Source organism: Nanorana parkeri, unplaced genomic scaffold, assembly GCF_000935625.1.
Source record: "Nanorana parkeri isolate BGI_ZX_2015 unplaced genomic scaffold, ASM93562v1 scaffold442, whole genome shotgun sequence".
Lineage (NCBI taxonomy): Eukaryota > Metazoa > Chordata > Amphibia > Anura > Dicroglossidae > Nanorana > Nanorana parkeri.
The window spans coordinates 644,683-659,224 of NW_017306710.1; the positions used below are offsets into that span (position 1 = coordinate 644,683).

The 14,542-nt window shown below is 41.2% G+C and overlaps 1 protein-coding gene across 1 annotated transcript in view; it reads right to left on the reverse strand.

Moving 5' to 3' along the window:
• Positions 1 to 14,542, reverse strand: part of EEA1 (early endosome antigen 1) — a 96,721-nt gene that overhangs the window by 13,286 nt on the left and 68,893 nt on the right. Inside the window, exons 17-24 of the mRNA XM_018560237.1 lie at positions 13,786 to 13,899; positions 12,311 to 12,466; positions 10,101 to 10,240; positions 8,487 to 8,805; positions 8,253 to 8,354; positions 6,717 to 6,902; positions 5,385 to 5,567; positions 4,483 to 4,668 (exon numbers count right to left, since the gene is read on the reverse strand). Coding sequence (XP_018415739.1) covers positions 4,483 to 4,668; positions 5,385 to 5,567; positions 6,717 to 6,902; positions 8,253 to 8,354; positions 8,487 to 8,805; positions 10,101 to 10,240; positions 12,311 to 12,466; positions 13,786 to 13,899 — 1,386 coding nt within the window. The remainder of the gene's footprint in view (positions 1 to 4,482; positions 4,669 to 5,384; positions 5,568 to 6,716; positions 6,903 to 8,252; positions 8,355 to 8,486; positions 8,806 to 10,100; positions 10,241 to 12,310; positions 12,467 to 13,785; positions 13,900 to 14,542) is intronic.

Below are 14,542 nucleotides of genomic sequence, written 5' to 3' on the forward strand. Positions count from 1 at the left end.
TCTTCCCCCCCCCCCCCCTCTTTGCTTGCTGCCTCTCTCTCTCCTGTCCTCCCGCAGCCTGCGGGTGCTGGATTTTATCATGTGAGTGGACCAGAAAATTGACTGAAATGTGTTTGCATAATGATTGAGCGCTCTCTCTCTCTCTAGATATAGATATTTACAGGTGAAACTCGAATAATTAGAATATCGTGCAAAAGTAATTGCAGTAAGTGCTGCAAAAGGGGCCCAAACCAAGTACTGAGTACATATGCATGCTTGTACTTTTCAGAGGTCCGATATTGTTCTATGTACAATCCTTGTTTTATTGATTGCATGTAATAATCGACTTTTTTGAGGTTGTGGATTTGGGGTTCTTGGGGTTTTCATGAGCTGTAAGCCATAATCATCACAATTATGACAAATCACGGCTTGAATTATCTTGCTTTGCATGTAATGAGTCTATCTCATATATTAGTTTCACCTTTTAAGTTGCATTAGTGAAATAAATGAACTTTGCACGATATTCTAATTATTCGAGTTTCACCTGTACATACATACACAGTGGTACCCGGGTTCATGCACTTAATTCGTTCTGCGATTCTGGTCGCGAACCGAATCAAACTGTGATCCTGACTAGCCATGAAGCCATGGAAGCCATGACCATGTGCCAGAGTAGGGGAAAATGGCTGCAGTTGTGTTCGTCGCCCGACGCGGAGTTCGCAAACGGAGGCAACATTTTGCAGAACTTCCTGTTCGCGAACAGAAGCGTTTGTGAACCGAGGTACCGTTGTATACATATACACACACACACACACACATATACACACACTTTGAATTACTTATACTATTTGATAAAGTTGAATAATATGTAATTTATGGATTCATAGGACTCCTGAGGAAGCAATATCGCAAAATAGCGGCGAGTCGTTACATCAGGATTGTATTACTCATGGTATCAAAGTACCCTATGTGTATGTAATTATTATGTTGTAATATAATCAGACTGCAACAAGGTGGATATGTGCACTATTGATTTTAAGAAAATAATGTAACATGAATCACTAATAAAACATGAATTTTAATTCAGGACATGAGTTTCTAAAACGTTTTTTTGTGGTACCTAAAAAGCCCCATTTTGTAATTTTATGTTTTGTATAAATACATTCTAATATTACAACTACAAAATTTGTTGAAAGGCTTTAAAATCTCAAGAAGGCCTCATGCACACGGCTGTAAGAAGGCTGTACAGTGTACATTCTATTTGTCCAAAGTAGGTCTGGTTCTTATTAACCAGTTGACATCCGCTGTGTTAAACCCCCTTCCCATCCAGGCCATTTTTCAGTATTCAGCGCTGCGGTACTTTAACTGACATTTATTCCGTCATGCAGCGCTGTACTGAAGTGTGTGAGAGTGTGTGTGTGTATGTGTGTGTGTGTGTGTGTGTGTGTGTGTGTGTGTATGTATGTATGTATACATACATACATACATATATTATATACATACATACATACATATACACACAGATACACATGCATTATACACAAACACACATTCTTAGATTGTATTACGTTTCTTTTGTATGTATAGCTAAAAAAAAAACCCACACATTAAAACTGTAGCTCCCTTTTAATGTAATCACTCCTAAAAATGAGAAGATAGCTTGTGGCAGTAACGTGCTGCTTCCCCATTATCAGAGACCACTGAGCACAGTAATGCTATTATTTTATGACTCCTGTTATTTGCATGAGTGTGCTGCTTACTGTAATTTGATTTGGATCCAAAGTGTACAAGTAAACCCAAATGAAGCACACAGCACGCTGGAGAGTGTGAGTATGGACACAGATGGTGTCACAGTTAGTTCATATTACTATTGTGTCTCACAGTTTACCTTTGTGAAAAAAAGAGCTTTAAACTGCATTATGCCACTAAATAATAAATTAAATAAAAATTGAACAAATGGAGAAATGAAGAAGAACTCCCACTAAGTTCTCTTTGCATACAAACTGTCCACATAACAATTTTATGACACTTCAGAAGCGCTACAAGGGTACCCCACTTATTGTGGTATCCCTGCCTCCAGAAATCATGTACATGTAAAAAAAAAAAAAAACATTTATGCAGCCACCCCTTATGCACTGTGACAAGGGAACTGAGTTCACAATTTACAGCAAAGTCAGGACAAGCATTGCCAGTGGCTAGGTCAGTACGAAACAACAATCAGTGTTTCACTCACATGTCAGCTAAAGCCAGAGCATGCTCTTCAAAAGGTCCTTAAGCAATCGAGATGCGCACCAGCATCTGCCTCCTCCTCCTTCCCTTCGTTAGCCGACAGAGCCACTTGGGGAAGGGGGGAGGAGTCCGGTGACGTCGATGTCCGTGACGTCACCGGATCTCCTACGGAAGACCCAGAAGCCGGCGGAGAGGTGAGTACGGATCAAAAGATCTTTGATTGATCACAAAAATTAACGATTAATCGAGGGATTAATCGTTAATTTCCGCAGCCCTAATCTATAAGTTCCACTCAGAACAGGCCCTGCCATGGTCGACCAAAGAAGTTGTCGGCGTCAAATCCAGAAGTTGTCTTTGGGAATTAGACGTATGAGTGCTGCCAGCATTGCTGCAGAGGTTGAAGGGGTGGGGGGTGAGCCTGTCAGTGCTCAGACCATACGCTGCACACTGCATCAAATTGGTCTGCATGGTCGTCCCAGAAGGAAGCCTCTTCTAAAGATGATGCACAAGAAAGCCCACAAACAGTTTGCTGAAGACAAGCAGACTAAGGACATGGATTACTGGAACCATGTCCTGTGGTCTGATGAGACCCAGATAAAACTTATTTGGTTCAGATGGTGTCAAGCGTGTGGCAACCAGGTGAGGAGTACAAAGACAAGTGAGTCTTGCCTACAGTCAAGCATGGTGGTGGGAGTGTCATGGTCTGGGGCTGCATGAGTGCTTCCGGCACTGGGGAGCTACAGTTCATTGAGGGAACCATGAATGCCAACGTACTGTGACATACTGAAGCAGAGCATGATCCCCTCCCTTCGGAGACTGGGCCGCAGGGCAGTATTCCAACATAACGACCCCAAACACACCTCCAAGACGACCACTGCCTTGCTAAAGAAGCTGAGGGTAAAGGTGATGGACTGGCCAAGCATGTCTCCAGACCTAAACCCTATTGAGCAACCTCAAACGAAGGTGGAGGAGTGCAGGGTCCCTAACATCCACCAGCTCCATGATGTCATCATGGAGGAGTGGAAGAGGACTCCAGTGGCAACCTGTGAAGCTCTGGTGAACTCCATGCCCAAGAGGGTTAAGGCAGTGCTGGAAAATAATGGTGGCCACACAAAATATTGGACACTTTGGGCACAATTTGGACATTTTCACTTAGGGGTGTACTCACTTTTGTTGCCAGCGGTTTTGACATTAATGGCTGTGTGTTGAATTATTTTGAGGGGACAGCAAATGTACACTGATATACAAGCTGTACACTCACTACTTTACATTGTACATGTCACATGAAATTATATAATAAAATATCTCCACAAATGTGAGGGGTGGTATATGTATTTATATGTAATATATGTATATATATTTATATTTTAGGGCTGGTAATGATTAAAATTTTCGTGTTCGATTAATCCAAATTGTTTTTAATCGATTAATTATAATGCAAATACAGATCCAACTACATTTTTGTTTTCATTAAATAACTTAAACTGCCAAATGTTACAATAAATTGCATTACTTTTATATATGGATATATATGGAAATGTGAAAGTGTTCTATAAAGTATTATTGCAAGCAGTGCAATATGCATGTACAGCACTATGCAATCGAGATTTTCCACAATGTCTAGACAAAAGACTTGAGGGATATCAAGGGGTTAAGAGTCTGGTTCCCAATGGGGGAGGTGCATCCAGATAATCAAAGCAAAGTCATTTTCAGCTTAGCAGTTGATGGGTCATTTATTACATCTTTAGATAGTAATGGTTTTAATCTCAAAGCGATCACAATCTGTAAAGCCCCCACCAACTCCCTCCTCATTGTGTTCCCCGAGAGCGTCACCGGACTCCTCCCCCCTTCCCTTCGTTAGCCGACGCACGAGCGCCAGCCAAGGCCTATTGGCCTATACACATAAGGGGAAGGGGAGGAGTCCAGTGACGTCGATGTCCGTGACGTCACCGAATCTGCGACGGAACTCACGGAAGACCCGGAAGGCGGCGGAGAGGTGAGTACCGATAAAAAAAAATGTCATCGATCAAAAAAATTTACGATTAATCGAGGAATTAATCGTTAATTTCCAGGAGTTTAACACTTTGGAAGGGATCTAGTTATGACAATAGATGCAATATTTTAACCTTCATCTTGTCTCTAACTGGGCAGATATCCCTCCTTACAGCTAACCTAAATAAACTGGGCCAGTAATAATGTGTTCTATTAGTGAAGCACTATAACATTAGACAATTTAAAACAATGCACGAGATTGAAATCCATTTTGACAAATACCTTCTGTGCTTGTAACTCCTGCAGGGTTTGTCCCTGTTCCTTCAGCTGGTTTGTCTTCGTCAATATGTCCTGCTCCGTGGTGGTCTTAAGTGCGCTGAGCTCTTTCAACCGTTTATTTTGGCCGCTCATTTCGTTCCTGTTGGACTTCAGCTCTTCCTGGACTAGTACAAGTTTTTCCTCTAAAGACTAAAGACAAATATACATACATGGTCAATATGTCCATTTGATAAAGGATCAATGCTGCAAGTTTGCTTTTACTGCTGAAACACAAACGCCTTGTCAATGAAAGTTGTCAATATATCTGAAGTCTGTGACCACAGCTGCTAGCTTTCCGAATATTGTTCCAATGACCATATTGTAGATACATCTACAATTGGTTTAGCTGGGTTTCCACAGAGTGTACAAATTAAATTGCCCTTAATAAAATGAAATGGCCAAGTTTAATGACACTTACAAACTGTTGTAACCGTGTGGTCATGTGAAAACATGGTACAGCGACTTCATTCTATGTTTATGTCAATTTTTTAACGCTATAGACTCCATTCTCTAAACTATAAAGATTGTCAATGATAGTTCAAAATAATGGTCACATAGCTGAAATAAAGTTATGGCAAATAACACATACTATACAGCTTACTGAATTAAACCTTATACCTCTATACTTGGCTTGGGTGAAATACAAGCGAGGACAAGTACAATTCATTAATGACCAATGAAACAAATACATGTATAACAACGTGTACGGTTTTTGTTTTCCAGCAACTTTTTGTGAGAATAGGTAGTAAAGTATCCTTTAAAATATGAGATAAGACACCAAAGTACAGAAACAAGCATATAGAAAAATACTGTGATGTCATTACCACTAGCAAGCATAGGTATTTTTGTATCGCAATCAGTCATACTTTTAGATCTTGGCGCATTGCTGAAACTTCTGACTCCTTTCCATACAAGTCAGACTGAAGGCTCCCTAGTTTTTCTTGAAGACCTTCACTGCCCTTCTGTAAATCAGACGATTTGCTCTTCTCAGAGGTCAGTTCTGAAGTCAGAGAGGTAATCTGCTGCTGTAGTTTTCCCTCCAGTTGGGTCTAAAACATAAGTATGCAATGTTGAGTTTCCAAGAATCCATTTTAACCTGCAGAATACGGTTACTAAACTTTTAAAAACAAAAGCATCTTGGTCGACTGTATTTAATATATACATACACAGAAAAGCTGCAAATGGAGGGATGAAGGCTCAGGTACCAAATAAATGTCAGAAGACAGCCTAAAGCCAGAGTGTGCATGCTTATGGAGAAGGGAGAGGATCCCAAGAGAGACAGATATATTCTCAGACCATGTTTTTAAACCTGTCGCTCGATCGTTTCTCACAGACAATCAGGGGTCTGCCACAAATGGCTGTACCACAGGCATAAGATTGTTGCCCATGGGGATGAGTGATGGTCAACTTATGTCTATAGTTAATTTGAAACCAGTCATGGACTTGGCAGGGCAGTCAGGTGATCTCATATCTGATCTTTTTTTCTAATAGCCTTGGCAGAAACCTGCATGCTTACACCTGGCACCAGCCTTACCTTTGAAGGACAATAGTGATCAGATGGGAGACTCCATCCCTGACTATCTTCCCCCTATAGTGGTTGACCTGGGCGGGTCTGCAGAGGTGATAGATTGCCCACAAAGATAGGTATTTATCGGATTTACCATCATATACATGGGTATCTTAAAGCTGAACCCTGGGATAAGCAAATATTGTCTAAATATAAGAATCATGTGTATTCTTACATGAATCTTGGTGTGCTTTGTTCACATTTTCCAGATTGGTGCAGTAATTTAGTGTGAAACTTTTCTACATGGTAACTGGTCTTGTATGTAGTATTCTGCAAGTAGCCTGTAGTAAATGGAGCCTGATGGGCCCTTCCACAGCTCTGTTCTCTGCACAGGCTGTGTACAGCACGCTGATGATTGTACTGTTACTTTTATAAGATAATAACTGTATTTGATAAGGCATTTCATGCACACACCGAGTTCCCCCCCGAGTTCAGCTTTAAAACTGTGGCTACTCATTCCAGATTGAATTCATTTGAATAATTTCTATAGCCCCGACACATTTTGCAGTGCTAAGTGCACTACACAGACCCAGAATTTGCAAAACCGTAAGCACTGAATGATGCTGAGAACAAGGTTGTATGTGAAAACTGTACATGTCCTATTCTGAAAAAAACAACAACCACAACTCACTTTATCAGTAAGCTGAGTGGACACAACCTGTAAATCCTCCTGGTGTCTTTTCCTCTCTTCATCAGAAGATGACTGAATCTTCTTCAGCTCTGCCCGAAGTTCCTGCTCTAGTTTCACTTTCTCCTTTACACAATCCTGTAACTTGCCATTGCAGGTCTGTACTTCTAACTTCAGCTTAGTGGATTCCTAGTAGAAGAAACAGTATTGCCTGTGAATATAAAGATGCCTTAAAACACACCTTTACTGGTGTTAATATATATGGGGGGGTGTGCTATTGCAGACCTCCTTCTATGAATACTAAAAGCCTGGCTGTCAAGCTAGTCCACAGCTTTTAATATGGTGAGTCACGGACCTAGAACAAGCATGTACATTAATGTGTTCTTAACAAAGCTCTAAGTACAGCAGGAAACCCATCAGAGTTTTTATCTTGTATTCTGTGCTAATTTGAAATAAAGGTCAAAAGTTCTTAGTGGACACAGTGTGCAATCTTCCCTTGTGGTTGAGGCTAGGAATGAGCCATGACATGGACCCAAGTTCCACTGGGCAGTCTACGTATGGACCAACCTGGAACAGGTATTACATAAAAGCATGCAGATTAAGTCAGAGTGAATCTAGAACTCCAGCTCTGCATACCGATTTTGGTTCAGTGACCTAGAAAGTATTAACGGCATGGGATCAACATGACAGTCAAACTGGAACTTTCAGGACAACCACTGTATTCAATCCTTACAGGTTTCCTCTAATACCGAATCTAGTTATAAACAATTTGTGTTTTTAACTTACAATATTACATAGCATTCTCCATATTCACTCTTATCGCATAAAGGAAAATATGTGCCAAAATAAACAGGAAACACAAACTGCTCGGGAAAATCAGTGTATGAGAAGTAAAAAGGCTTTCTGCACCACATGGTGTGTTGCATTAATTACAATGAGCCTTTTATGTGCAAGCTGTAGGGCGACACAGAGAGCAAAGAAACCCAGCGCAAAAATGGATGCCATCAGCAACCAATCAGAATCTTTATTTTAGCTAAAAAATTAAACCTGGGTAGCAGGTTTGGCTCCAATTTAAATGTGCGCTTGAGCAATCCATTGCTACTGGTTAGCTTTATAGGGGAAAAGATGGCTGATATACGCAACACTGACATTTGCGTTAAGGTTTTATTTTTTTACATATAGTTTCCTTGTCTGACAGTCAAAACATTGCACAAAATTGCATATTTACATCAGCTTATCAGACACAATTACTGGTCACAATCCACACAGTTTAATGCTCTCCTAGTGAAAGACAAGTATTTCATTTGAAATCAAAGTAGCTGCATTCCTTTGTGACCAACACATCTTAATATACTACATATGCATAAGCCATCTGTGGAGACATCGGCAGTCTTACGCTTCTACAGGATAATTTAGGATGAGCATTGCTTTGAGATTCAGCAACGCGATCGGCTGGACATAAATTCATTTTGTATCTGAATCATGTTTGAGAGCCGCCATCAGCATGAAAGACCAGAGACAGAAAAGCTAAAGCATTACCTCCGATTTAGCAGCCAGGTGAGCCTTAAGCTCCTGGATTTCTTTAGCTGTAGCGTCTGCCTGTGATTTCAGCTTAACCTTCAATTCGTCACGCGACTTCTCCTGGTAAAGAAATGATGTGTGATCAACCATCTTTGCATAACATTTTGTATTACAAGATCATGAACACAGACTTAAAATGGTTATTGAAAGCAGCATCCACATTTTGCCTACTTTATATGCTAAAATACCTACCATGACCTGAATCAGTTCCTTCCCTGTCTGTCTTTCCTTTTCTAGCAATTCTTTCGATTTTTCCACAGACTCCGTGCTCTGGACCAACTTGTCTCTGGTATCTTTAAGTTCTCTCTGCAAAGTGTCACTCTCCTGCTTCAGTTTTTCCAAACTCTCAACAGTCTCTTTTCTCTGCGTTGTCATCTTTTCGAGTTCCTGCTTTGTCTTTTCTACGGTCTCTTTAAGGCTGGTCACGTCTTTGTCATGTTTTGATATCATCTCTTTGGACTGCTGCAAGGATTCAGACTTTTTCTGTAACTCCAGTTTGGTATTAGAGACCCTGCAAACAAGCAAAGCCCTTGTTAAACAATGGAGGAGAAAAAGAAGTTAACCAACAGCAAATAATGATTTGTTGCCCGATTTAATGGCAGACAAAGACAACCAACCTATAAAGGCAATTCAAAGTTTGTATGTGGACTAATTAGTGTAGAAATGAGTAGCCAGTCAGTCCAATTAAAGATCTAGCGGGCACTTTACAGACCTGGCAAACATTAAAAAGGCTAAAACAAAATGTAGATGCCAGCTGTGGTTTCTTTAAAAAGGACAAGTTCAGTTTTAGAATGAAAAAGGGTGGAAGGACAGAGGTAAACAATTCCCAAATGGGAATCTAGACAATGCTACATCTCAATCTAGTGTAGCGCCCATCACCTTCTGTGATGTGACTGCTGGTCATTTAGTGATAGCCAGGGCTGTAGACAGCCTGGCTGGATTTGTAGTGGCGATTATGTGGTTAATCCCAGGTGTCTAGCCTTGTCTGTACCCCCCTTGGCGGAGTGTGACTCTGTCATATTGTGGGACAGCCAATAGAAGATACTGTAATGTATGTACAGTACAGCAGCCAATCACTGGGCTTCTCTCGGCCAGTGGTGCATGCTGGGATGGAGTACATATATTGGTGGGAGCTGCCATGTGCTCTCTCTCTCGCCAGGACCAGCCATGGATTAGGGCTGGGTCCTGTTCAGCCTGCCCCCAGGCTCGGCCGAGGCCTGGGGGTGGGCATGGGCTGGAGTGAGGGAAAAGGTTTCCCTGAGGCCTCCAATATGGAGGAGGCCTGAGAGACTGAAAGAGGAAGAGAACCAGGACCAGTGCAGGCTCTTGAAGTACCCTGGAACTAAGTGGGCTTCAGAGCATGGTCGGTGTCTTTCCTGGATTGAGGATCTGCATCCATCCTGACTGTCTGTCACATAGGTGGTTATCTGATGTCCCTTAGGTGGATCTACAAGGATTTTTCTACAAGGTCCAGTGAGTCTGGAGATTCTGATGGTTACCCCTGGATACCTAGAACCCCTATACCCTCTCTCCCAAAGAGAATGTTCAATAAATTGTTTACTTAGCATCTTACTACTAGAGTGGACATCAGTTTATGGGCACCAGAAGTGGGCGGTTAGAGCTAATAGGTGTGCGGCTGAAGATCATCTCCTAGACCGACTAGAAGTGATCCGGGCACCAGCGGCTCCTCCGGGAGTTATCGCTACACTAGAAAGACCCCTCCTACTGTGTTTCCTAAACTTGTACTCTGTAGGTGCATTAGTTGTCCCGTGTCAAGAAAAAACAAGGCATAAAACTGTGACTTACGATGCCTTCTCTTCCTCCAGCTGTTTGCTGAGTTCGGTCACTCTCAGCTCCAGCTGGGAGCACTGCTGCTTTTGTTGCTGAAGATCTTGAACTGTCTGTTCTCGGCTTGTTTTTAAACTTGCTAAGTCAGCTTCCAGTTTCTGCAAAAGCAAGAAGACAACAGATGTTACAATTACTTCATCTAAATTACCAATTTGATAACCCATGCCATTCTGCAACACCAAATTACATCTACTGGTGGAGCAACAAAAAAATGTGACATTACTGGAGAGAGGTAAGTAGGTGAGGCCCTTATTAGTACATGAAAGGGTTCATCTTTATTTGCAATGCATATCTTTACAAAAATATGAACCTTCCCGTCAAGTCTTATTTGCGGTTTGTGTCCCATTGAGGAGGTTTGCCTACATTTCCTGTTCCAGTGAAACAAGAAATTTCTCCAAAACGATCAGATATACCATTTTAGAAAATTGTTACCTGAACAAGATTTCAGGCAGTAAGTTGAAAATACATATACAACTTTGCCAAAGCACGATATACTACTGTGCTATGACATCAATATACACACATATGAATGTATTAAAGGAGGGGCACCCTTCCCATTATAGCAGATACAGGAACCTTCTGGGTTTTCGTTTTGTAGAAGCATTGAAAAGCCGACTTTACAAGCTCTCTACAAGCAGAGATTCATGAAAGCACCCTGTAGTAAATGTTTATACAGAAATGTCAAGAAAGCACCAAGTAAAATATTTCTATGGGGAAAAAAAAAAGACACAATGGAAAAAAATATATTTAAATAAAACAAAAAAATCATAATCCCCGTTTAAAAAAAGAAGAAACAAGAGCAATCACACTCCTCTTCACTTCTGCATTCCTCATCTACAGTGCGAGTAATTTAAAAAAAAAACAAAAACTGGCCAATCACATCAAGTGCCGCAGTCCTCTATACCAACACTAACAATATTTCAACAATATTAATAAACTCAACTTAAATGCCACTGCAGGCTGTTACAAAGATGCTAACAGACCAGCCAATCACTGTTTTAGGCCTTGAAGACGCATAGGGCCTGTCCACATTCCTGGACCGTAGCCAGAAGAACAAAGAATCAGATTGCGCTTATTCCGATCTCCTAGACAAAACAAGCAATTAACCCTTAAGTGCGGGTGGAGGGGGTTACTGCAGGAGTAACTTTTTAGCTTTAATGCAGTATAATGAACACTAGTTCCTTAAAACAAATTAAAGAAACCAGTCAGGGTGAATAATAAATCAAAAATTCCATTTTATTTTTTAAAAGTGCAACCATCACATACGCAAGAGGTTATGTTTAAAGTATTAGTAAAGTCTGGGCCTTTTTTTACCTTAATGCATTCTCTGCATTAAAAGGAGAACTATGGGGTTAGGGCTTTTCCCCATAGTTCTCCTTAGGGTAAGGGGAGGACACAAACTAGCGTCCTCCCGTCACCCTAGGCTCAGTATACCGCGAGCTGTAGCTCGCGGTATACTGAGACGCCACAGCTGAAGCGGATCCCGACAATTGTGCCGGAATCCGCCCGTGACTGACAGCTGGCTCTGCCTATATAGAAGCAGAGCCAGCTGTACCCGCCCCCACCCCCGTCCAGTCAACGCTGGCGGATCGGAGCGGGGAGGGGGGAATCCAGCCCTTCCCCTGTCACGGCAGAGAGCCGTGACAGGATCGAGAGGTGAGTGAATGCTGGTATGTGTTTGCTCGCCTCCCTATCTACTGAGCCGACCTGTGACAGTCTCATTGTCACAGGTCGGCTAGAACTATGAGGTGAGTGAAAAGCACTCACCTCATAGTTCTCCTTTAAGGTAAAATGCCCCGTACCTTTTTGACTCCCCCATCCCCATCACACTTCCCTGTCAACACTGCTGGACACCAAAGCAATCCTCTGTCCTGATCTTCCTGGTTGCAGGGGAGGATACTGAGGGAAGAGGAGCCATAGTCTCCTTCTGCCATCAGTCAAACTACTGGGCGGAGAGGAAGGGCATGACCTACCGCAGGGCTGTGTGCATCTATGGACGCACACAGCTATTGCGGGCGCAGCTGTGGAAGCACACACATACGGAGACCCACTAGAAAATAAGGAATTGAGAAATTTTAAAAAATATAAAAATCTGCATTAATGATGGCCTCCGACTGATTAAAAAACAAAACAATACAAAGATTTAATATCACTTTAATATATCTTACTTTTATTTGGTCTTCAAGCACCTCAGCCTTTTGTTCCATAGTGAGGTTTTTCTCTTTATACTCTTTAATACTCTGCTCCAGCTGAGTGCAGTGCTCCTGCTTTTCCTGTAACTTGCCTGTGACTTGTTCAAGCTGAGTATTGATTTTATTTATTTCCTAAAATGAAGAAGTAGAAGTAGAAGAATACACTTACATGTTTCATTGGTTACAATAACAAACAAAAAAATAACAAGTATTATGAGAATATTATGTTTTTAAGTGAGGGGCATAGCATCATGTAATGTATGCCATACTCTTAAGAAAATCAGAGTGCATATGCTTCATGGTTCACTAACCCTCACTTTACCATCCATCCTACTCTCTGTGCTGCCATTTCAAGTACTGTGATATGTGTTTTCTCTGTGTGGAGCTCTAACAAGTAAAAATCCTTACCCACAAGTGTATCCAACACTTAACCCTTCATGCACCTAAACCCTAAACACATTATACTTAACACTAACCTCTTCCCTATAATGAGTCCATAACCTCCCACCCGATACATAATGTAGAACACCAGATATATTAAATTACTTTATACCCCCATCGTATCGAAAAAACGAAAAAATAAAAAAAAGTCAAAGCTCTTCTTACTCTCTCTACACACCACTGCTGTCTCAAGCTTCCTACTCGTTCCAACGCCACCAGTCCTCTTCAGGTAGAATTACACTTATTCTATTCTGCCTATTTCCTGTGTGTCCAGCCTGGCATTGATACCCCACATCATCACGTAGACTGGATTCAAATTACTTCAGGACTGAGCAGCGCTCACATGCAGGTTGCAGGTGCAAATAGCTGGTACGGCCAGCGCCCCAAGCTCGCTCCCGTAAAGGACTACAATCTCAAAGCAAATTAGTAAGTAAATGTGAGATTGTAGTCCATCAAAGGAGCGAGCTTGGAGCGGTGGCTACTTTACAACACACACAGGGACCATGGGGAACGAAAGTAGCCACTCTCCAGAAAGGACAGTGTAAACACAAATTCAGAGATAATTTGAGGATCTACAGGCAAGCGATACACAAAAAGTTATTAACAAAAATTTAGCTTAAGGTACTTTAATGCATTTTTAAGATGCAACGCTTGAGTTTAGCGTCACTATAATTCTAATCTCCTAACCCTAACCTGCCCCAGACATTCAACCCAACATCTATTATTTACTTTGACCCCTAAACTGAGCCCTTAATACTTTATAAAAGTCCCTCCTAAAACTTGAACTTAAATCTAAATTCTTACACCTAAGATTCAACCCCAAATTCCACATAATCCCTAAACAGATCTCCCCAACACTTAAGTAACTTGAGCGCAGTGGAAATGAAGCATTGTATTTCCTCACTGAAATGTAATAGTTCCAATCTTCCAACACTGGAAATTATTGATTCAAAAAGCAACGATGCACAGATGTAGAGATATGCTCGGAGGTAATGATTTGGAATGTTTACCTGCTGCTTATCTTGTAGTGCATTTTGGGCAGTATCCAAATGATTTTGCAGGTCAACCCTTTGTGCAGTTTTTGCAGCTTCCGCTGATAACAGCAACTCTGTCTTTGCTTTAAGCTATTGGTAGAAAACATTAGAGAAACTTAAGCAACTGAAAATATCTGTTAAGCAATAGGTATACTTAAAGTGAATCTAAAACACACACATTTTATGGTTTACCAAAGGAAAGCTTAAGTTGGAAACATGAAATTATTATTATTATTAAATCCTTAATCAAACATACCAATGTTTACTGCAGCTCATCTACATTCTGCCTACTAGGGCGTGCTACATTCAAGGCATGCCACTGGGTGACAACTGTCACCAGTGCCAGTATGCTTATGTCAGCTCTAAATTAATCTTTTAAACCCTCAAATGGCCGTTGTCATAGCTGGTCATGTGTGTAGCACCAGGGCAACTGCAGATCTAAATAGAAACTAAGATGGCACAGACCTCAACAGACTGGAGGATAGGAGGGTTTAGTTCTGCTCTAATGGTGCAAAAAACATTCAACTTCTTTTCAGAAATGACTTTAGGGACACCTTAGGCTCAATTCAAAAGCTAACACACCAGAATAAAGGACACTTCTTTATCAAAAAAGGGAAAAAGTTATTTTTTGTTTAGTTCAATGAGATTTGAAACCTACAGTCACAGATAAAGATACTTATGGCAGAACTGTAACCATGAAAACTAGACTAAACTAGTCCCTTATTATACTGAT